This window comes from Myxocyprinus asiaticus, chromosome 3 (genome assembly GCF_019703515.2).
Source record: "Myxocyprinus asiaticus isolate MX2 ecotype Aquarium Trade chromosome 3, UBuf_Myxa_2, whole genome shotgun sequence".
NCBI classification, from domain to species: Eukaryota; Metazoa; Chordata; class Actinopteri; order Cypriniformes; family Catostomidae; genus Myxocyprinus; species Myxocyprinus asiaticus.
Genome location: NC_059346.1, coordinates 17,935,055 through 17,960,659, shown reverse-complemented (window position 1 = coordinate 17,960,659; position 25,605 = coordinate 17,935,055). Strand labels below are relative to the sequence as shown.

Here is a 25,605-nt window from a genome sequence, read left to right as displayed (position 1 = left end):
AATCCCCATTGTTCCAATGAGCAAGACACTGAACACCTTCAGGAGGAGTGTCTTTAAGTATACTGTGGGAAATCAGTGAATAAAAGTGTCTGGTAAATAACTACTTACATTTGAATAAGTGAGGCTTATGTGTTTTTTGTTGTGACACTGAAAGCTTGAATAGAAATCTTATCCTCAGCCAATAACTAGCCTAAACACAGGCACAGTCTAGGCTAATGTATCTTTTATTCTGTTTTTAAATAAGGTTCTGGCTGATGCACATTAGACCACTGCATTCTGCAAACCGATCTTATGATTTTTATTCAGATAATAAATTATGATGCACCCGCCACACCCCACCACTGCCGTAATGCTCTCATTTCCCGATGACTGTGTGATGTTTTGTTTCTGCATGCCTGGTTTGGTTGAGACGAACCCGTGCTGGCTAACCACATTATTTACTTATTTCTTTTATTTTGTTTTGCTGTCGGTTTGTAAGACTGTTCGTGTCCCTTCGGTCGCCTGGCAACGCGCGTGGCAGTGGGCGCTCCTGACCTTGCGTCCGCGACCGCGCACAGCGCGCGCGCTTAAAATAGACCCGGGGAGATTGACGTTAATTGAAAATAAGAAAAACGCAAGAAGAGCCGCGCGCCGTTCACACGGCTTGACGGGGAAAAGGGTGCATGTTGGATGGTGAGAATGATGAGAAATGAGATTATCGCAGCACACGCTCGGATGCGATACCGACTGAGAGATTCGGCAGGTGAGCCCAAATTTTCTTATTTATGGCTGATCTGATGCGCGCCGTCGGTTCACAATATCAGGCGGCTGCAATAACGAACAACCCCACGGTATTCGAGCACCGGAAAATAAGAGCAATTTTCCGAAGCTGGTGAATAAAAATGTGGGTATTTTTTTTTATTTATTTTTTTTTTTATAAGAAGAAGCATAAATTGGATTCTGAATGAGTTTGTGTAGCCTATGTGGAACGAGATTTGATTGAACAATGACTGCTGTTCTAATGAATGCGCCGCAATGCTTGTGTATGGGAAATGGCTACGATGAAAAAAATATCTGAGAATAGATTTTCAAATGTTAGACATGTGTGTGTGTGTATATATATATATATATATATATATATATATATATATATATATATATATATATATATTTTTTTTTTTTTTTTTTTTTTTTTTTTTACGGTAGTTTGGTCTTCATTCTCCCGTCTGCAGCAAGACAGCTTCCTATCGCAAGGAGGTGAGGAGGGAGAGCGAATAGATAGAGAAAGAGAGATAATTATTGTTCGATAACCTCAAAGCTATGATTTGCTGCATCTGGGCAGTAGGATCTCGTTAATCATAGTCATTAGATTGTCGTAAATACACGCCTTTGTATTACTACTCTCTTTCAGACTACATAAACTAATTCGCATCTGTTTGAAAACACCTCTGTCAGCACCGTTATTAAGCTGTTCTACAGGCCTTTCGCCCGTCTGCGCGAGGGACACTCGGGTCGTTCTCCGCTTGCATGCTCAACACCCGCTGATATATTAACAAAGGACGGCGCGTGCGAATTAAAGCTGCAGTTTGTCACCTGTTGGAAAGGTAACAGCAGGAGAGTCAGACAGAAACCAGGGCCACTACTGTCCGTGTGGATGAATCAAAGAAGCGAGACTCGTGCAGAGTCCAAGTTGTCATGGTGATTTTACCATCTGTTGGGTCGGTTTGTTTAAGTATTAGAATCCGGGCGACCGCGCGCGCGCGTGTGTACGCGCGTGTCCAAAGGCATTATTTTGAACATTTACGAGATATCGATTTAAAACACGGACATTTGGTGTTTCACGGGATGGGTCAACTCTTGACTCTTCAGGAGTATTCCTATGAGCTCCATATCGTCGGATATGCGGTGAATCCTAGGCCTACCTAGCATTTTCATAATGAAATGCCCCCGCATAGTTTATTATCCGCGCGCCATCCCGCCACTGCACCGTTCAGCAGGAGCTACGGAGAAGGAGGAGAAGGGACACGACTATTGGTATTCATCTCTCGTATGGTAGTCTCTTTCACTGTTCCCGGCGTGAATCCGGGTAATGCACAGAGGCCTACACACTCGCCCCATTTCTGGTGAATGCAGAAAAGAATCAGCGTATGTATCCTGCGTATCATTAAAACTGAATTGGCAGCAGCTTCAGTGAAATTTAAAGACGAATTTAAAATCCTAAAGTCTTCTTTAATGAAAGAAGACTATTAGATTTGTTCGTGCATAGATATGTGGGTTAAAATATCAAACCTTCCTCTCATGAAAGACATCACAGCCCTATAAAGCTGACCTGATTCAGGCGCGCCGTCCTCCCGTGTCTGTTCGGGATTGGAAAATGGGCAGCGGAATAAACGGACTCCCAGTATTCTCTTGATGGACCCTAACGGTTCAGATTAACTGACCCACATTACAGGGATATAAGAGACACAGGGCTGAAAAGTATTTAGAGAAACGCAGAATACAAGAGCACGTTTCTTTGGATCTGCTGACATAGCCTACAGGTAGCAGGCCCGATCAGCGACATCGAACCAAACACTGTAGACTGTATGTTATATTTTAGTGTTCCCATCGTATTAATATAGGCCTTTTGGATAATATTTTACACTCACAATTATTGGAAAGTTCGAAATCATAAGTGAACATGGGGTGAATTTTAAATAATTTCACTACTTTTTTGAGCAGATTAAGCAGTTGCCAGAAATATAATAGAGTTTCTTAATTTCCCCCATTCTCTAATTACAATATTTTAAACAAACGTGTTTTCTTGGGAATATTGTTGTATAGTAAATAGCTGTTCCTCAGTACAAGGCCTTAAACATGTCTTGAATATTGGGGGGCCCAAACTGGGCTATAAATTGTTGTTGTAGAATAGAGCTGTGTAAAGATCTATTTCTCATGTTCCAATAATAATAATAGAAAAATCTATAAATAATAATAAAATAAATAATAATAAAAAAAAATAGCATACAGGTTTATAATAATGTAGGGGTGAGAAAATGAGAGAATTTTCATTTTTAGGTGAACTACTACTATAAAAAATGGCTGCTGTTCATGAACCCTGGTCTCTTTTGAGAGAAGACACTTAGCAGATTGTTGTAAAAAATGTATAATTAAGTTGTAAAGAACATAGTTCAAGCTGTAATGTAATGTTAAATACTTCCAAATAATATTTTTATTATATATATATATATATATATATATATATATATATATATATATATATATATATATATGTGTGTGTGTGTGTGTGTGTGTGTGTGTGTGTGTGTGTGTGTGTGTGTGAGACACTGTTCTTGCCACAACCTAAAACGTAATGAATTTAAAGCCACAAGTTTTACTAATCTAGTTCAAATCTGAGTGTGATAACATTGAGTTTATTAATCATTTTTCAAAGGGCTACTTCAAAACATAGACAGATACCACATTCATTCACAATATGCACCCATTTTCTTTTTGTCTTATTCAAGGGTGTAGGTTTGGTTTGAAAGTTGGTAGGGACATATTGCAAGGACATTATTCAAAATGTTGGTATCAAGAAAATGCGAGAAAGTCAGTCTGGTTATATAGGCAAAATCACATTATTACCTCATATAACAAGTCTAATTTCTTTTTTCTCTGCCCCACAATATTATTATTTTATAATTTATTTATTTATTTTTTTCTCCCCTTTTTTTCCCAATTTGGAGTGCCCAGTAGGTCCTCGTGGTGATGCGGTTACTCACCTCAGTCCGGGTGGCAGAGGACAAGTCTCAGTTGCCTCCGCTTCTGAGACTGTCAGTCCGTGCATCTTATCACGTGGCTCGTTGTGCATGACACCGCGGTGACTCAGCATGTGGAGGCTCATGCTATTCTCCGCGATCCACGCACAACTTACCACATGCCCCATTGAGAGTGAGAACCACTTATCATGACCATGAGGAAATTACCCCATGTGGCTCTACCTTCCCTAGCAACCGGGCCAATTTGGTTGCTTAGGAGACCTGGCTGGAGTCACTCAGCACACCCTGGATTCGAACTCGTGACTCCAGGGGTGTTAGTCAGCATCAATACTCACTGAGCTACCCAGGCTCCCTTTTCTCCCCAATTTGGCATGCCCAATTCCCAATGCGCTCTAGGTCCTCATGGTGGCGTAGTGACTCATCTCAATCCGGGTGGCAGAGGACGAATCTCAGTTGCCTCCGCATCCTTGACCGTCAATCCGCACATTTTATCACGTGTCTTGTTGAGCACGTTACTGCGGAACTTCATGCTATTCTCCGCGGCATCCACGCACAACTCACCACGTGCTCCACCGGGAGCAAGAACCACATTATAGCGACCATGAGGAGGTTGACCCAACGTGACTCTACCCACCCTAGCAACCAGGCCAAATGGTTGCTTAAGAAGCCTGAATGGAGTCACTCAGCACACCCTGGATTCGAACCTGCGACTCCAGGTGTGGTAGTCAGCGTCTTTACTTGCTCAGCTACACAGGCCCCTCTGCCCCACAATAATAAATATTAAACTTTTTTTTTTTTTTTTTTTTTTTAAGAATTTCTAAAGAATAAACAAATTAAGAACTGACCACTAAGGCTGCACGGTTAGGAGGAAAATTGTGATATGCTATAAACTTGGATAATTTGACAGCGGTATGCGATGTGCTAAACCTAAGATTAATGCGTCAAATTCAAATGTTATATTTTGGAAGAAGATTTACCTCAAGAAAATTATACCCAAGGGAAATGAAGATGACATTCTGTAAAATGTATTATCCAGCATTAAAAAAATGGAAGGGTAGCATAAGTTAACAATTTACATGTGCAAAATGACATCACAAGATAAACAAATTATGGGAAAAATGGAACACTGACATTTTCCCCCACTTTCTTTTCTCATATTGTTTATTTATATGTACTTACTTTTTTATCTGAAAAAGTAGGCCTCCTGAACAAAGTAGGTTTTAGGATTAGCCTACAATCATGACTTTTTTATTTTTATTACAAATGCCTTATTTTATTGCCAAAATATTATTATTCAATCTATGTTCTTCTCCAATGTGCAAAATAAAACCCTTATTGGGAGTTATACCAGCATCTTAAAATTCTGCACCTCTGACACATTGGTTAAAATTTTAAGATGTCTTCCTCAAGAGGTTGCATACCAGCCGAAAAAAACAGAATCCTCCCTCGGGCTGCATGCAAAAATCAGAATATGTTTTACTTTTTGACAGGGAAAATTTTTACATGAAAAGTATGCTTGTTTAAATCTATTAATTTCAAGGATTGGACGTTAAGATACCCATGGAAATCTGCCTGTTATCTCTAGAAAATGATTTTTAAAAAATCTTACAAACGACTGTGATGCATCCTGAACAGCGCTGATAAAAGTAACAGGTGCCACATGACAACACCGTTTATGAGCTGCTTCAGAAGAGGTAGGACAATAATTTACACATTAATAATTATACCAAGGACCTTTAATAGTCATATGAAAATAAAAACATAGTATAAATTGAAAGTATTTTCTGTGTGGTAAAATTGCCCAAATGTTGTTCGGAACATTTACGATTTAGTAGGGACATGTCCCTATCATCCCTACATAAATCTACACCTTGGTTTGTCTGACTCAAAAACATTCCATCCTTTAGAAATGTATTGGTATATGACAAAATCTGTATGATCACATCAAAATTTCAAAAGATGTGTAAAATATTTCAGAAGTAACTCCAAACTGACATTCTCATGTAAGCTAACACTTATTCCCTCACTGAGAAACTTTAGGTCTTTATTTACATCCAGTTGGGTTCTATTCTGTTAGGCATCCTTTTAATTTTCTAGCCAATTAAGTGTAAATGGATGAGCTTGACCAAAGCATATTTCTGGCAGAAGTCTGGTATACCCTTTTATAGAAATACTCCTTTAAATTACACCACAAGCATATTCATTTTTCAAAAGTTACTACAAAAGGAACTACATAACAAGAATGACCACATGCACAAATAATTGAAGCTATTTTAGATGGCTTTTATGGCATAATAATGCCAACTATGTCATCTGCATAGCAGTTGCCTTTGGTCAGCTAGTGTGGGCTGCATTTCCCAAAAGCATCGTGAGCCTAATAGCTTCTACGATCAACTTAAGTTGCGATGATTTTGGGAAACGCAGTCGTGGTCAGTAAAAAGTGCACTCAGTAACTTGTCTTTGTGTCATCTTTGACATACACTGACACCTTGCAGCTTGGATGCAGCATAATTTAAAATCAATAGTTTTCAGTTTCAGATGCCATTGTAGAAATTTAGTATTCACAGTCAGCCATGATTACTTCAATCAATGAGTGAAAGTGTCAAATAACAGGACGGTTACTGAGATTAAGTGAGTAGTATTCGGCTGGTCATGTGATTCTAACATTGCAGCCCCCATGTGCGGACTCTCTCCATGTAGAATAAAACAGCTTTTATAAAGTTACTGATATGACTGGTGTCTTCATTTTAATGTGAGTGGTCATGATTTCCTACATAAATTTTAAAATTACAATTCATGTCTTTAGGAGGTAAACCTTTTAATGAGGAAAAAAAATGACTGAGTGCACCTGCAAGATCTTATTTTTAGTTTGCAGGAGATCTTTTTTTGTTTGCAGTTCTAAAGTTGAATTAACTGAAAAGGCAATTACATAAAATAGACCATATTAGCTAATACCTGCTCAAAACACCAGCACGTTACACCACAGTGTCCTTACAAAAGTTGTTTCACACCTGTAATTGTGCCTGGCAATACACTAAAAAAAATGATTTTTGCAGGTTGTTCAGTTTAATTAATTAAACTGAACTAAAGCAACACAATTCTAGAACATTCAGTCACTACTTTTATTTCATTATGTTCTATCCAATTAAATTTAAATTAAATTTGTAAAAACATTTACGTAAAAAGTTTACATAATCCATTTCACTTGGGACTACATAAATACTTTTTGTAGCATGCTACTATTTTTAATTTTTTTGGATTTCTCCCCTTTTTCCCCCAATTTGGAATGCCCAATTTCCTATGCGCTTTTAAGTCCTCGTGGTCGCGTAGTGATTCACCTCAATCCGGGTGGCGGAGGATGAATCCCAGCTGCCTCCGTGTCTGAGACCGCCAACCCGCACATCTTATCACGTGACTTTGGTTGCTTAGGAGACCTGGCTGGAGTCACTCAGCACGCCTTGGGATTCGAGCTAGCGAACTCCAGGGGTGATAGCCAGCGTCTTTTACCACTGAGCTACCCAGGCACCCAGCATGCTACTATTTCAAAAGTAGAGATCATTGTTTTTATAAATCTAAAAATAAACAAATTAAAAAATGTAAGTGCACCTATTCCTTGGAACTTTTATTTCTACCCAAGTAGATTCTCATTCGCTTTTGTTTGCATATTGTAGAAGTTCCAGACTTTTTGTGGTCATACAGTTTTCACAGAGATTTGTCTTTATTTGAGAAAAGTTGTTGCAAATCAGTCTGTTTTTATTTTCTGCCAACAAAGAGTGTGTTTGTCTGTCAAAGCCTCACTAAGGCTTACAGATTTCTTATTTTTAGGTTCTATAAACACCTCTTCAGGGGCAGTGAGGAAATAGGGGAAATGGGAAATAGGACCATTGGACCTGGTGTCACTCAGGGTTTTTTTTTTTTTATAGATTTTCTTTAAACTGCTTAAGCACACAGCAAGATATTGAAAAATAATTAGTTGATAAATGTAAGAGTATTTACTTTCCTTGATTTTTAAGGTTCTTTGCCACGGATGAAAGGTTTTTAATTAATGAAATTAACACTGTGGCTAGGTTGTATTTATCGCAGATGGTACATGACATTTCTGCATTAGTGGCCCATGAAATGATCCTCATAAAATGCTCCATGTATCTTCGTACATGGTTGGCTAATGAGATGTGTCTTTGGCCTGCTAGTCATGAGGTCAAATGGCAAATCTGAGACATGCAAGGCAACTGCTCTGAAAAGGGAACACATGCTACAGAATTGACAATTCTCTACTTTGGTTATGAGTGATGGAGTGTGTGAAACATCTTCAGGGCTCATCTGCATTATTTAAAAACAAATTATCCATGAAACCCAACAGAAACTAATTAACACTGATGGTGAGTTAGTGATCAAATATGGGTTTTTCAATTTCAAAATGAACAGAGCACTCAGGCTATATTTTAAGCCATCTTAATGATATGTCACTTAGACATGTAGAAAGTTCTTCTGTGCATAAGTCTTATCCAGTCATAAACTGTCAGACCTCCAGGTCCGAACTTTTGCTAGGTTTTGCGGGGAGGGGTGTAGATGCAATCTCTTGTTTTGTGGTTGGTCCTTATCGCTGCAGTGCGGGTTAATAAATGCTGTGGTTTTCAGCCCGCCGGCTCTACATGCTGCCGTCCCACAGCGTCATGCACATACATTGATTTCAGATAAAGCAGCTGCTCTGTGTGTATTTGGTTGAAGCATTGCATATCGATCTACTCGCATAACCTGCATTCTGAACAAGCCTTGCACTATGAGACTCAAGCTCCTCCCATTAGAAGACATGAGATACATCTGCTGTTCATATCTGCTCCCTCAAGAGACCTGGCCTGCAGTGCTAAATCTGAGGTTAAAGAGTCTCCGTACATGCCTCTTAGTGCATGTGTTGTGCTGTGAACCACAAAGTGTGTGCACTCACATTTGAAATCGAGAGTCTCTGACTTCATTCTCTCACACACAGTTTTCTAGGGAGTTCCTGTGTAGAGATGTACTATTGCATTATGTTTCTTCTCCATTGTCTGAAGTATGTATATTCAGTGGCACAAAATATATTTGAACACTTAAGCTACACTTAAAAATGTCTGAATGTCATTGCATTAGATGGCAAAATATCTAACCCAGTAGTGTCTGCAAACAAATGCTGCCCATTTCTCAAAATAAAAATGTTCTTAGCCATTTCAAGATGTTTTTAGTGGATGTTGCAACAGGTGTAATTCATCATGTTCCACTAAGTTTGAGAATCATAAAGTGTTCAATTATTTTTGAAATCATAATTCTGAAAACAGTAAATTCTTAAAATGTTTGCTTGTGCTATCTCTCTTTAAAATGAATGCCACTCTGTTTGATATTTTGTTATCTAATGTAATGGCATTCATGCATTTTTAATTGTGGCTTAAAGCAATATTCTGGGTTCAATACAAGTTAAGCTCAGTCGACAGTATTTGTGGCATGATGTTGATTACCACAAAAAATAAGTTTGACTCGTCCCTTCTTTAAAAAAAAAAAAAAGCAAAATTGACATTGTAATGAGGCACTTACAATATAAGTGAATGTGGCCAATTTTTGGAGGGTTTAAAGGCAGAAATTTGAAACTTATTATTTTATAAAAGCATTTACATTAATTATTTTGTTAAAACTATTATTATTTGAGCTGTAAAGTTGTTTAAGTCATAATTTATTTAGTCATAGCTTTTACAGTCATTTTAGGGTTTACAGTGTTATGTTGTTATGGTAACGAAGTTGTAAAATTGGATATAACTTTACACAGAAAGATTAGTAAGTGATTTGATCACAATAAAATCATGTTAACACAAATATTGTTTATGTCTTGTGGCTTTACATTTGAAACATTGAGTATTTTAATGTTTATAGATTGGCCCCATTCACTTCCATTGTAAGTCCCTCAATGTATACCAGATTTTTGTTTTTGTTTTTAAGAAAAACAGGGAGGAGTCAAAATAAATGTTTGTGGTAATCAACACTATGCCACAAATGCTGTTGATTGAGCTTAAGTTTTAATGAACTCATAATACACCTTTAAAGGTGCTCTATTCGCCGTTTTGCTACTGTAACTTCTGCTAGACTTAGCCACTAAATTAAACCACCCTGATATACTACCTTCAACCAGATGCCATCCAAAGACATTTTAGCCAATCTGATTTCAGCAAACCCAAACATGTAAAAGGCAGAGAGGTTGAGAGTGATTTCTTAGTTGTTTGGGTTATCTATGTTGTTGTTAATGTTGTTGTTTTTTAGTTGTTTTTTTTCAATGATTACTTTTTTGCTATTTACAGATCTAAGGGCTGTCACAGAAACAGGTGTAATTTCTGAGGACACTTATTTCAGTGATAGCTGTAAGGCAGAAGGGACATTTTATGAGTGGTATTCCAATATGGCTCTTTTTTGAAGTGTGTATGAAATTATTCGGGATCTGGTTCTTATATACTGTGTCTGTGTGTTACAGGTTTTTGGTAAAAGGGACTTTGTTCTGGAAAAATGAACAGCTTCACCTTCTGAACTCATCAACCAATAGAATGGAGCACTTGGTGGTGCACACCTGGCTGTGGAGACGCCCACTGGATCTACCTGCCTGTGTGGCGTGTACATATTCTGTGCATGTTTGAGTGCTAGAGTGTGATTTTGTAAAAACAGCAAGTGTGTTTAAGTTAAAGATTTTTTTAGTGTGAATGTGTGTGTGAGTGTTTACTGTGAAGAGGGACCATGTGGCACACACAGTCAGCAGCTTACCTGCCGTTTACCCACCTATTCTGCCGACCTCTGACCTTTACCCTGTCTTGGCTGTTTGTGTGGTTGATGTGGTCAATCTCCATGGCAACAGCACTGACCTACCAGCCCACAGTAAACACGGTGCTTGGTAGACTAAGGGGGATGCGGGTTGCCGTGGCGACAGAGGGTCTAGGCCCCGTGGACCAGTACCTGGGTGTGCCCTACGCTGCCCCGCCCGTAGGAGAGAAACGATTCATGCCGCCCGATGCTCCATCAGCCTGGTCGGGTGTACGGAACGCCACCCGGTTCCCTCCTGTCTGCCCGCAGACTGTCCGTAACGCAGTGCCCGACATCATGATGCCTGTGTGGGCCACCTACAACCTTGACACGGTCGCTACATACCTGCAGGAGCAGAGCGAGGACTGTCTGTACATGAATATATATGTACCCACGCAGAGTGGTGAGAACACACGGAAAATGCATGCACACATTCCTTTCTTCATAACACAAACATTTATTGGAGTCCAAAAGTCTGAAACCACTAATGAAAATGCCTCTATTTTTCAAATTTAACATGAAAAAAATTTAGTGAAAAAACTGTACAATTAAAAATTTACGTGAATTTAACAATTTCTTAGTACTGTATTTGGTCTGTACCCCTTTTACTTTAATGACAACATGCACACCAGCTGGCATGGACTACACAAGTTTGTGCAAACCAGATGATCCGTGTTATCCCATAATGTTTTGAGAATGTTCCAAAGTGCAAACTTGTGTGCTTGAATAGAAACATGGATTTGACCTTTAGTACAAAGGAGCTAACATGGCAATATTTGATTAGTCACAATGAAATAGTACATCCATCCATCCATCCATTCATCCTGTTCTTGTGATAATCAGCATTTCTAAACAACATCAGAAGCTTGACAAGGTTTTTATTTATTTAGTTGATATAGCCAGAATCACCTCTGTGTTGACCTTGAAGTCTTCAGGTTTAGAAGACCATGTGAAAGTGCTGTTTTAGTATTTTCCTGCCTGTTGGAACTGAAGTGCTGAAGGAAATAGCAAAGACAGCAAACAATGTTTTATTTTTTTATTTTTTAAATTGCAGGCTTTTGAGTGAGAAAATAAATGTGGTACTGTAATTTAGAGTCCAGTGAGCTTTTATATACGGACAACATACACACATTATCTCTCAACACCCACATGTTTCTCAGCTATCTTGTTTCTGTTTAATCTACTAATTTGTCATCTCTTTCTCCAAGCTTTCTCTCTCTATTTCACTTTTCTCTCTTTTTCTCTCTCTCGCACTAGGCACTAAGAGAACAGGGGACATGTCAGCTGACACAGAGCGTACAGAGGATGATGGTATTTCTTGTTTTCATCATTCATTCTGTTGAATTCTTTTTTAATGTTTTTCTTCCTATTAATTTTTTATCCCATCATGGTTAATGTAAAATAGAATAATGTGGATGATATTTACACACTGTTGCACCATTTTCAATATTATTTTTGGGGTTATCTATGGTTCTTATGTTGGTGCGGGGCATATAAACACTGATTAGAGTGGAGCAGTAGAGACCTCACCGTATGTAATACCCCAGTGTAATAATCCAGAGTGCTGCATTTTTCCAAGGTTTTCATGTTCTTAAGAGCACATTCCACCATGTGTGCTTAAACTTGTGATTAAGGCACTCAAATCGAATGCAAGCATTACATAATATTCCATTAACCAGCTCTCTAAATGAGACAATTTAGTCATTAAGTCGCAGCAAGGATTCCCTACAGGAAAAGGCAGTAAAAAGAAAGAAATTAAAAGTATTTTAAGGCAATTGGCCACCCTGCTCTTTAGATTTCGCATCAACCACTATATAGTACAAATGCAATTAAATTACTTTGTGCCTATAATATTACAGATCTGTTGCCTATAGCCTTGTTACATTGTGCAACTCAACACTCAGACACTCTTTATTAGATACTTAAATTTAGATGCTGTAAGTCTGACCAGTTATTAAAGCTGATAATCATTTTGAGGCACCTGATGAATAGACGCTCTGACCCACTCTGCCTTTCTGTTATATGGAAAGTTTTCATTTGAAGACAACTTTTGTTTGAAGTAAAATGACTATAATCATTATAATGAATTAAACTCAAAGAAATCTAGTAATTAAAAGTAAGTCTCAGAGGCAGCTCTTGGCTGATAGCGTTGTTATTTTTAGGGGTGATTCTGCTGCTTCTCCACAGACACTTGTGTTCTGAATGTCGAGAAGTTAAATAGATTATTTAAAGCTCAAGTCTGTCAGTGGTGCAGAAAATCTCAACAGACTTTGAGATTTTGAGCAGCTGCAATGAAAAAGCATTTCAGAGTGCTGAGAGCTCAGAGCATCTTGTGCATTTGTGTGTGTGTGAGTGCAGGGCTTCGGGATTCTCGAGATGACCCCCGTCCTGTGATGTTGTTCATTAATGGTGGCTCTTACATGGAGGGTACAGGGAACATTATGGATGGCAGTGTGCTGGCCAGCTACGGCAACGTCATTGTCATAACCCTCAACTACAGGGTCGGAATACTTGGTATGTACAAGGAAGTCTTTTTTTTTTGTTTTTTGCTTTTGCTAAAATCAACTTATTAAAGGGGTCATGAACTGCCTTTTTTATTTTGTACTGTTCTCTGAGGTCCACTTATAATGTTATCAATATTTTTACATTGTAGGGCTTTACTGGTTGTTTAGATCAGTGTTACTATCAGAAATAATTGGTAATTATTTCTGTAGTTATTAATCAATATTTAAATTAATTAATTGGATCTAACTCATTAAAACCTCATATGGGACTCCAGTAAATGTAGTGCGCTACGTTTAGGAGCAAGTTTGGTTATTAGCAATAATTAATAATTATCAAAGATAATTATTAATTATTAAAATCAATAGAACATTGATGAGAATCAATGTTAGCTTTTTTTAATCCTTTAAATCAACAGTTATCAAAGATAATCGTTCATTGTTAACGTCGATGAAACATTAATTAAAATTAACACTAGCTTATTGATCATTCAAATTCAATCAAAGATAATTATCAATTATCAAAAATCAATAGAATATTAATAAGGATTAACATTGACGGGGCACCACCCTGGAATCAGGGACTAATAACCGAATATTAAAACAGTCTCAATATTAGAATGTTTTCTTAGGAAAATCGACATCCGAAGAATATCGATTTTCGGGAAAAAAAACAATGAATGAAGGTTTGAATCCGAGCACAGACATCCCGTCAGCATGAAACAGCTGTATGCAAAACAAACCAAAACACTTCTCTTTGTAATACAAACAAAGTTTATTTATGCAGTAATATCAATTAATAATTAATACAAAGCAGTCAATGAACTTCCGACTTACAACTACAAACTAAACAGTGATATGATTAGATATGGAAATAAAAATAATCCTATAACACATAAGGTGTGTGTGTGACAGTGTGGTTAGTGAGAGAGAGAGAGAGAGAGAGATGATTAAGTGACAGCTCGAAAGCTGATTTCGCGATAGCTGGAGATAAAGCAGCCGTGTTCATCACTCAGAGACGCGGTTTTACGAGCGGGGCTCGTAAAAGTCCCTTGTTATTTGACTCTTTAATGGATGAACTCAGTTGCTGTCTCACCCGCGATGGCGAAAATGCACAAGAGTCCAATTTGGTTGGACCACAATACAGCAAAACAAATTCGTGATAATTAATACCCTGAGTATTAATAATGAGCGGACATGGCGGTCCGTAAACTGTACAAGCAAAAACCTTGAAACACAAGAATAACACGCTATAATATTCTATCTCTGCCCAGACGTAAACCTCTTACTTGAATCGCATGAGGACACAGGTAGAATGTGTTTTCCTCCGTCCTTTAACTTTGACCCGGTTCCTTGAGGCTCGTGTGATGACGAGAGGTCGTTTCCTCGCGCTGTCGGCGGGCGGTACGGCTGTTGATTGTCGGCGGCCGGTACGGCTGTTGATTCTCAGAGGGCGGTACGGCTGTTGATTCTCAGAGGGCGGTACGAACTCAGAAATGTCGACTTGATTGAAGATGGAAGAGAAATCTTTAATCTCTTCACTTCTGTAGGCCAACGGATGAAGATGCGAATTGCTCGGCGGTCTCCTTCGGATCCGTTAGAGTGTTCGGTTGAACACAGAGTAATCTCAACTTGTCCAGCGAGATGGAGATTGTATGGCTACAGTTTCAAGTCAGACATTACTTCCTTATGCCATGAGGTTGCACCGGAGAGCAGCAAAAAGCTACGTCCGTATTCGGTGAACTAAGTCGCTGGAAGCCACTTTGGAAGCATTTCAGGATTATTTGAAGTCCTGATGATGTCATGTTTGAGGGACGTTCTGTTGTGTGCCTCATCCAATAGGAGTTGAGTGCTCGATCCTTTAGTGGGCAAGGCTTCATGGATTTGTAGTCTGTTTTGGACTCCCTTTGTTTGATTTTGGCGCGATTTTTATCAGTACAACATTTGACTTAGAAGGAGGGGGCTTAAGGAATGTTTTTTATGACTGTTAGGCCTGCCTTTGTCTTCTATCTGAATACATGAGGCCCAACAACATCAAAAAACATCAACATTTAGAAGTAATAGGCTATTTTCTGTCCTGTTTTGACCCCCCTCATCGTAACACACCATTTGAATAGGCGTGGTGGATTGTAGACTCTGAAGTAAATGCCCACTGGAATGATTGGCTAACAGTTTTGCATATTTAAAAAACCTTTGCTTCTATGATTAGGACCCAAAGTTCCAAAGGACAGCTATGTGCCCACCGATGTAAACTTCTGCATCTATGTTTGAAAGCCTACATCCTTCATAGATGGACGCTGCTGTGATTTAGGTTAAAAACACATAAATACTCAGTACATATCAAACGATCTGTAATAACAGACAAAGCAATAGTGACCACGTAATAAAAACAGTTACTCACACTAGTGTGGTGCGACATTACTGTCGGATCCAATATAGTCGGCACAGCATCGTCTTTTACTTTCAATCATTCTGAAAATCCTGCGTCGAATTGTGCCTTATTTGTAAATGAATCTGCGGTAAAATAAAGTGAACAAAAGACCAAGTTCTTACTGACGCGGTCTGGAACTTCATTAAAAATAAAGTTCATTCACTCTTTCCTAATGTTGGGATCAGAAGGAAGGCAATGCAAAGACTGTGTTTTTCCACAACATGGCAATGCACAGCGTCTTGTTGTCTTCGGAGCCATCTTTATCGTTTGGTTTCTGCATAGACCTGCGTTTGCCTCTCTCGTTATTTACCTACTACATGTGTGAATCGGTGGGCAGGGCAAAAACAGGCAGTGATATAGAAGCAGGCGTTGATCTTCTTCTGCGGAGGCGGTGTTTAGCCACACTATTACGTAATAAAGTGGCACATTCCACATCCTGTCGTTTTGGCAAATTGGCTTCAATATAAGCTGTTTTTAGACTAACGAGTCTGAAACTTACAGGATGTTTTTATAGTACAATGACCTCTTACATGTCAAAAGATCAAGGGAATTTTGATTTCTCAGTTCATGACCCCTTTAAGGTTGAAAAAGACATTTATGGATAATTTTTAAATTCTATTAATTGGTTTTAAAATGTAATACAGCAATGCAGGAAGGATTGACAATAGCTTTCAAAATGCAATAAAAATATAATAAAATGAATAATAACAATAATAATAATAACAAATTCACAGATACAGTATATAGAAATAATGTTAAAATAATAATAAGAAAAAAGAAAAAAAAAAGACAACAATCAATAATAAGTGGTTATGTTGTTACACACGCAATTACTCGAATTTAAGCTGTCCATATAATAATAAAGAGGGAAACAGTTGCTGGCATGGAAATAAGTGGTCAAGGTTTGGGCAGTTAATCTGTCACATTCGAAAAGACCCCATGCTTTAGCGTGGTTTTTTGTTGAGCCTCTTATTGAGTATTTGATATTTTCTATGAATAATAAGTTGGTGCAAGAACAGCATGCATGAGAAAAGAAACTGTAACTACAAACAAAGCATGTCAGCTGTTATAAGAACATCAGAGTCTTTTGAAGACCTTAATAACATTTTATAAATGCATTCGGGAGCAGTACAGCTGGACACAGCAGTCCAGTACAGCCTCATTCAGAGAGTATGCTGTTAGTGTGCCTTGTGTGTATTCATCTTTACTAAAGATCTCTTATTCTGTTAAATCTCTGCAACTAAAGCACAAAATAGCACAGATTTTGTTCTCGCACTGCATATTATACTCAAATTCAGACAGTGATCAGACAGAATAACACCCACAGAGAGAGAGAGAGAGAAAGAGGAAAAAGCTTTCTAAAGCCATCTTAAGGAACACAGAAGCTCTAACATATGTCCACAATATATGGTTGATAAAACAACAGCTGAAAAATCTATCTTTAAAAGTGAACAGTTGTTCAGAACGGGTGCAATAATATATTTTTCAAACAAATTTAAAAAAAATTAAATACTGTATATTATATTAGCTCAATTATTGTATCTCAGACTGACATGTTGTACCCAGCTCCACACATTATTAACAGATAACAAACTCATTAGCTTTTGTAGCTCATATAGTTATTTTCTGTTACATCTGCACTTATGCATTACATTTTCACGTTCAGTTTTTTATTTAAGGATTTTTAATGTCAAGATATTTAAGTGCACAGTATCTGTTACAGTATCTGCTATCAAAATAGTGCTCACATAGTATAATAAAAGCAGTTTTGACATTCTAAGACTCTAAGACTATTAATTTAATGAAATGTCTAAATATCTGTTGAACTGTTCTGGCTGATAAGGCACTAAAAGAACTGCCACCAACATAGAAATGTTTAATTATGGAAAGTTTCACTGTCAAGATCATTGATTAAGTTTTTCAACTCCTCCTATTCTCTCTCTTTATGTCTGTCTATTTCTCTCTTAGGATTTTTAAGCACTGGTGATCAGGCTGCTAAAGGGAATTATGGTCTCTTGGATCAGATTCAGGCCCTGCGTTGGATCAGTAAGAACATTGGATATTTTGGTGGCGATCCTGGCCGTGTGACGGTGTTTGGCTCAGGAATCGGAGCGTCCTGTGTCAGTTTGCTTACTCTTTCACACCATTCCGAAGGTAAAAATTTCCAAATCTCACTTTAGTATGAGACACTATTCTCTGTAAAGCTTGTGAACAACATGGATTGTGAAATGTGGTGTACAAATAAATTGAATGGAAAATTGAATTCATGAGATCACATGCTCCTTTAATCATTAAGAGAAGCACAGGCAAACAGATTTTGCGTACAGGAGGGGCCTGAGCACAAGACCCCACTCAAGCTTTAAAAGAGTACTTAGTTAATGAAAGTTAATATATAGTAAAGAGCAGTGGCGATTTCTCAAGGCCAGCAAAGCCTTCTCTGCTGGTGTAACATGCCTAATAAATAAATATTTTTTCATCCTTTCATTCTCATTGACCTTTTTGCCTATGTATTTACAATCATTTTCCACTCCTAATTCATCTACAAATGAACAGCAAAAAACAAAAAAATTGATCCAATCAGAATTTATTCCTTGATGCTTACAAGCAAAGTGTGACAACTGTTTCACAAATCGCATGCCCGAAGCCCGAAGCAGCACGTGAAGCTCCACCCCCTCAGGCCTTCAGAATTTCCACAGAATCCCTCAACAGTGCAAATGAATAGGCATCTAAAGTCAGATTGTCAGAGTCATCAGCCAATCAGATTGATTTGTTTGTTCTTGGTGGGTGTGGTCTTTAGGATATGTCCCAGTCCAGGCCTTCTAGCTGGCCTTGAGAGACGCAATCACGCTTTAAGCGATGTACGTAATTTGAAAGCGAAGAGCTGTCATCACTGCTGTTATTGCCATTGAGAAAGAGATCCTTATGGATTTAAAAACCTGAGATGTTCTGCATGATCGTGCGATTGATGAATTAAACAGGAAAGGAGGACTGATTTTCACTTCAAGAAAACTGATAAGTGCTTTTTGCATTGTTATAGCAACATCAGGAGTTGTAAATTAGGCTGCTTGAGCATTCAGTGACAGATCAAGTTTTGAAAAGTAACCGTGTACCCTGACGAAACAAAATTTATTGCAAGCAAAATTTAAATCGCAAATATTATTAGAGAGCTTTTATTGGTATTAGACATCCTTGGTTCTAGCTTTCGTGTGTGGACGTGTTTTTAAAATGTTAATTGGTATTATTAGTTGACTGCCACGTAATGCACACGGTGTCTTATTCATTGTGAAACTGCGTTTTCTTAATGGCATGAATCGCACTGAAGGCCTAGACTTAAAATGCATGGGCCGCGGCAGGTAATGAGTATAAAGGTGAAGTTGGAGGTTTGGGGTAAACCAGAATGATTGTCCCAGGACTGAATTAAGCAGCCACTCATACTATATCCTTGAGTTGCGATTGACAGGACTAGATGAACAAGTTCCTCCCGAAATTTCATTTAAAACTCTTAATTTTAAAGAGAGGGACACATAATATTTCATTAAAGGGACAGTTCACCCAAAAAATTTAATTCTGTCACCATTTACTCGCCCTCAAGTTGTTCAGAACCAATATGGAACACAAAAGGAGATGTTTGGCAGAAAGCTAGTCTTAAGTCCTATTGAGACGGGATTAGATTCCTGAAGGATATTTGAGTTACAATTATTATCACCCGACGTCTGAGATTTAATGAACTGATTCGAAAAGGACTAAAGATCTCTGTTTATTTCAGAGGTGGGAGTGTCTGTTTTCTAGATGTGGGTGTTACAGAAGTTTGAACACATAATTTAGGTGATAAAATGAACGTACCTTTCAAATTTTATCAGTTTAAATTTAAAATTAGCCTACGTATCATTTTAAAAATTAATTTTAAATTATTATTTTATTTATTTATTTAATTGTAATTAAATAATTATACATTAGAAATTCGGATGAGTATATAGAAGTGGCTGCTTATAATAAACCCAATGAAATAATAAATAATAAATATAATTATAACATTACGTAACTGAGTGGAGAAATTAAGGTGAGTATCATACCAGATGCTGATATTACAGTGGCCAGTCTAAGCTATTTCCGAGATTTGGCTCTCGTTGTTAATTTTATTTTCTTATTTTTCGTCGGATGGCAAAAAGTCTGCATCCAAATTGAAAGACACGCAGCAGGCAGAAGATTGTGCGCACTGTGCATATACTGTAAATACAATCTTAACGGTAGTTTATGTAGGTCAAAATACATGAGGAGAAGCGTTGTGAAAATTAAATATCAGCAATCACAGACATCCGCATTCGGACGGGATTAGATTTCTCAGAGGACCCTCGAGTTAGCAGAAAAACAGTAGGTAATTTGCTATGGAATTTTTACAGAGGTTGTGTGAGAAAATCACAGACTTGTCAGATTAGGACGGGATTAAAATCACAAAGTACATCTGTGAAACACGAATTTTTCTAACCTCCTGAGGGAAAACTAGTCTGTTCGAATAGGGCTATAGTCACCATTCACTTTTATTGCACCTTTTTCCACACAATAAAAGTGAATGATGACTGAGGCTGTCAGTCCCTAACTTCTGTTGAACATTTCCTTTTGTGTTCCACAGAAGAAAGAAAGTCATACAGGCTTGGAACAACATGAAGTTGAGTAAATTATGACCAAATTTTCATTTTTGACTGAGCTGTTCCTTTAAATCACCATATAACTTTAAAGGGATATTTCACCCAAAAATGAAAATTCTCTCATCATTTACTCACCCTCATGCCATCCCAGATGTGTATAACTTTCTCTTTTCTGCTGAACGAAAACAAAGATTTTTAGAAGAATATTTCAGCTCTGTTGGTCCATACAATGCAAGTGAATGGTGACCAGACATTTGAAGCTCCAAAAATCACATTAAGTCAGCATAAAAGTAATCCATAATGCTCCAGTGGTGTAATATATGTCATCTGAAGTGATATGATTGGTGTGGGTGAGAAACAGATAAATATAAAAGTTCTTTTTTACAATAATTCTCCACTTTCACTTTCAAAATGTAAGAATGTGAAAGTGAAAATAGAGATTTATATTAAAAAAAGGACTTGATTATTGATCTGTTTCCCACCCACACTTATCATATCGCTTCTGAATATATGGATTCAACCACTGGAGTATTGATTATTTTATGCTGCCTTTATGTGATTTTTGGACCTTCAAAGTTTTGGTCACTATTCACCTGCATTGTATGGACCTAAAGAGATATTCTTCTGAAAATCTTCGTTTGTGTTCAGCAGAATAAAGAAAGTCATACACATCTAGGATGGCATGGGGGACTGTAAATTATGAGAGAAGGTTTGGGTGAACTATTCCTTTACCTGTGAATATGAAATATCTCCTCAATGCTGTTCCAAACTTTAAAGCCATTAGTTTAAAGTCAGTTTGTTCTTGTCAAATCAAATTGTTTAATACCATAAATATTCAACATTGCATTAAAACAGACCAAGATGAGAGGACATTGAGTGCACTTTGAGAAAACCAATATTGAAAACAGTTAAGCATATTCAATAATAAATTAACAATCAAAATTTTTTAGAAAATAAAGGTAAATGTAAAGCAGTTTGTGGTTATAAAAACTGCACATAAGGATTCTGATAATGGTAAGTAAGTAAAGATAAGTAATCTTAATCGTAGATTTATGTTGGGATGATAGGGACATGTCCCTACTAACTTTCAGACAATCGGAAATGTCCCGAACAACATTTGGGCAATTTTACCACACAGAAAATACTTTCAATTTATACTATGTTTTTATTTTCATATGACTATTAAAGGTCCTTGGTATAATTATTAATGTGTAAATTATTGTCCTACCTCTTCTGAAGCAGCTCATAAACGGTGTTGTCATGTGGCACCTGTTACTTTTATCAGCGCTGTTCAGGATGCATCACAGTCATTTGTAAGATTTTTAAAAAATCATTTTCTAGAGATAACAGGCAGATTTCCATGGGTATCTTAACGTCCAATCCTTGAAATTAATAGATTTAAACAAGCATACTTTTCATGTAAAAATTTTCCCTGTCAAAAAGTAAAACATATTCTGATTTTTGCATGCAGCCCGAGGGAGGATTCTGTTTTTTTCGGCTGGTATGCAACCTCTTGAGGAAGACATCTTAAAATTTTAACCAATGTGTCAGAGGTGCAGGATTTTAAGATGCTGGTATAACTCCCAATAAGGGTTTTATTTTGCACATTGGAGAAGAACATAGATTGAATAATAATATTTTGGCAATAAAATAAGGCATTTGTAATAAAAATAAAAAAGTCATGAGTTGTAGGCTAATCCTAAAACCTACTTTGTTCAGGAGGCCTACTTTTTCAGATAAAAAAGTAAGTACATATAAATAAACAATATGAGAAAAGAAAGTGGGGGAAAATGTCAGTGTTCCATTTTTCCCATAATTTGTTTATCTTGTGATGTCATTTTGCACATGTAAATTGTTAACTTATGCTACCCTTCCATTTTTTTAATGCTGGATAATACATTTTACAGAATGTCATCTTCTTTTCCCTTGGGTATAATTTTCTCAAGGTAAATCTTCTTCCAAAATATAACATTTGAATTTGACGCATTAATCTTAGGTTTAGCACATCGCATATCGCTGTCAAATTATCCAAGTTTATAGCATATCACAATTTTCCTCCTAACCGTGCAGCCCTAGTGGTCAGTTCTTAATTTGTTTATTCTTTAGAATTTTTTTTTTTTTTTAAAAAGGATAATATTTAATATTGTGGGGCAGAGAAATAAGAAATTGACTTGTTATATGAGGTAATAATGTTATTTTGCCTATATAACCAGACTGACTTTCTCGCATTTTCTTAATACCAACATTTTGAATAATATCCTTGCAATATGTCCCTACCAACTTTCAAACCAAACCTATGCCCTTGTAAGTAATTCTCTGTTCTATCAGTTAAATAGATATATACAGTAAGAATACAGTTCAAATATGTTCTCTCTAAGACCTTTGCTAATGCACTTAAAGGTTTGTCTCTGTAAGGGCCTTGTGCATTATTGCGGTCCATAACTGCTGAGACAGCTGCATTTGCAACCATGAGTACTGTCACATCCAAGCTTCCTTTACCACGGTAATCTCTGCTGTTACTATGGTAACTCCTCTCCTGCCTCATCAGCCTTATCCCTGAGTTGTGGTACTCGAGTGTGTTTGTAGGTGTGTCTAGGTGTGTGTTTGTGTGTGTGTGTGTGTGTGTGTGTATCTAAGTGTGTTTTACAGAGATCAGAGCTAATCACACCTGCAGGGTTATTGATCCTACAACATTGTTTTTTTCAATATATTGATAACGGTTTGTCTCTGCTACGTTTCCTCATCTCACTCTTTCTTTCTCTCTGCCTCTGTTTACCTCCCTTTCTCTCTCCCTCTCTCTCTTTGGAAATTTTGGATTGAAGCTGGTCCTTATATTTCTTATTCATATACAGGAATGTCTTAGTTTTGTATTTCCAAATAATATAATTTCATCTACTCTATTATTGGTGCATTTATTTTACTGAATTGTAATTTTGTATAATATGTTGTTCTATCTACAGTAGATGCACTTACTTAAACTTCAAAATATTTATATGTGGTTGTGTTGTAGGACCCCTCCTAACAGTTAAAGGTATAGTTCACCAAAAAAAAAAATAGATAGATAAAAAAATAAAAGATAATTCTGTCATTATTTACTCACCCTCATGTTGTTCCAAATCCATTTGACTTATTTTTCTTCTGTGAAACACAAATGGAGAAATTTTCTAGAATGTTCTGGTCATTTCTTCCATGCAATTACCAGATTAGGAATGGAGCTTTCAAAAATGAAAGAATGGTCTCAAATGGACTCAAAAGAACCATTTGTCCATGAATGAGACATCATTATTTCTCTCATGAACTTTCAGTGAATAACGACTTAACTACTTTTATAATATTTTAATGGTACCTCTGCCTCCTTTTTGAAGCTTGAATGCTCCAGTCCTCATTTGTTGTAATTGCAGGGGGAAAAAATTACATGTACATCTTTTGATAATTCTTTTGTGTCCCTCAGAAGAGAGAGAGTCGTACAGGTTTACAACATGAGGGTGAGTAAATGATGATAGAATTTAAATTTTTGGGTGAACTGTCCCTTTAAACTAGTATGTGGTAAATTCTAATTTAGTCCAGATTGACTGTCACTATCCATTTCTGTAATTACTGCTCCAGCAGGGACAGCTCTAAAGCCCATCATCAGTGGGGACGGCAGAACCAGGTCATCCGTGTAGAGCAGACACTTGATTTCAATGTGTGTAGAGTGAGGCCAAAAACGGCATACTGCACTAGTCCTATTGCTTTATCATTTAAGTAGCTGTCAAGCTATATCCCTGTCCCACTCTATGCCCTGCCTGGAGCAATAGAGTTCTTTCTCTCCCTTTTGTCCTGTTTGTTGTGATTTCTGCAGTCTTATTGCTCCTCTAAAAAATATACTAAATCATTAAGATTAAATCTCTCTTTCAGTTATTCGCACTGTTCCAGACCAAGTGGAACAGGTGACTTCAAACAATTAAAAATATATTTCACAGTTCACTAGAAAAGCTATTCTGCAGACAAGGAGCACTCTATAAATCTAAAATAAATCTGCATATTGATGTTTACATTTAGTCATTTAGCAGACTTTGTTTCATTCTAGTTGCCTGAAAGTTGGATTTAATTAAAGAATAGCTTCTACATTACAGCGATAGAGCAAGACCATATATTCACAATTTTCCAAGACAACTGTGTGTGTGATCTGATTTGGGAGTGTTGCCTGTAACTTGCACTTATTTGTTCATTTTGTGATACATCCTCTTAATGTAAACATTAGTAACAGTAGCCTATCATTGAAGAGAGTGTTGTATTCAGTTTGATAGTAGCTGGTTTGATTACTATCAACCCCTAAATTCAAGAAATTCACACTCCATCTGGTGGGTGGGCATGTTTTCCACCATGCAGGGTGTAGCTGTTGAGTGTTAAAGTTGTTGTTTCTCCACTTTTCTGTGTAGAGTAATTTGCATGAATCAGAGATGCATGTGGTCATTATGGAATGATTGTCTTGGCTGAAGTAATGTGATAGAATCAAATAGAATAGAAATGTTATAGCCACATGAACAAGATCAATGGAACTTGTTTACATGACTTGCAGGCACTTTGAGCTTATTACAGGGACAGTCCTTATGGAGCTATCTGGAGGAGTAATGGTGATGACTCACGGCTCATTCTGTGCCTAGGACCAAAGCAACTTTCTGGTTTATAATTCTATGTGGAATTAAAAGACCATGGTGAGCGAATAAGCAAACCTGCAATGTCATAATGAGATGAGGCTTCTGACATGAGGGAATATGGCAAATATAGGGGAGACCTGGGCTAGTTGTCAATATAACAATTGAAAAATATATTATCTCATGAAAAATAAAAAAACAAAACAATTCTGAACTAGAAACTAGAACAGTTTGCAAATCTGTAAAAAGATTTGTATGTTTTGTTCAAACTTTTAAGAATGAAGTGAGAACAGCACTCATGAAAGCAGACATTATCAGCAAAACCAGCACTGCTTTAAGGCTTTACAATCATTCATAGATATTTATTCTTACAAAGAGTGTTTTGGGTTTAATACAGTATTGTGGCATAATGTTGATTTGGCACAGAAAAAAAAAATGCGTGCAGTAATAAGGCACATACAATGACGGTAAACAGGTCAGATACACAAAACATATACACAGCGTTTTTAAAAAGTATAGACACAATACTTAAGCATAATACATTTTAACATGACTCTAGTGTGATAAAATCGCTTACCTGGTCTGTGTAAAGTTATCCAGTATTTCAACTCCATTGTCATGGCTACAAAACAGTAGGCATAAATCCTGGAAACTTGATGTAAAGTAGATCAAAGATAGAGTTTAAATGACTTTGAGTTTTCGGTTTTCATCACTGTCTTCTGATTTTGAACAAGCCATCGTGTTGTCCTGTTTATGATCAGACACACGGCGAGAAGACGCGATAGGCGCCATATAAACAGAAAAGCCTCCCTTAACAGTCAAGTAATTTTTATTTGTATAGCG

General features: G+C 37.2%; 1 protein-coding gene across 1 annotated transcript in view; it reads left to right on the top strand.

The window, feature by feature from the left end:
* Window positions 1-505: 505 nt before the first annotated feature.
* Window positions 506-25,605, top strand: part of nlgn3b (neuroligin 3b) — a 37,332-nt gene continuing 12,232 nt past the window's right edge. The window contains exons 1-5 of the mRNA XM_051674593.1: window positions 506-742; window positions 10,228-10,950; window positions 11,805-11,858; window positions 12,906-13,061; window positions 17,448-17,633. Coding sequence (XP_051530553.1) covers window positions 10,485-10,950; window positions 11,805-11,858; window positions 12,906-13,061; window positions 17,448-17,633 — 862 coding nt within the window. The 5' untranslated portion in view covers window positions 506-742; window positions 10,228-10,484. The remainder of the gene's footprint in view (window positions 743-10,227; window positions 10,951-11,804; window positions 11,859-12,905; window positions 13,062-17,447; window positions 17,634-25,605) is intronic.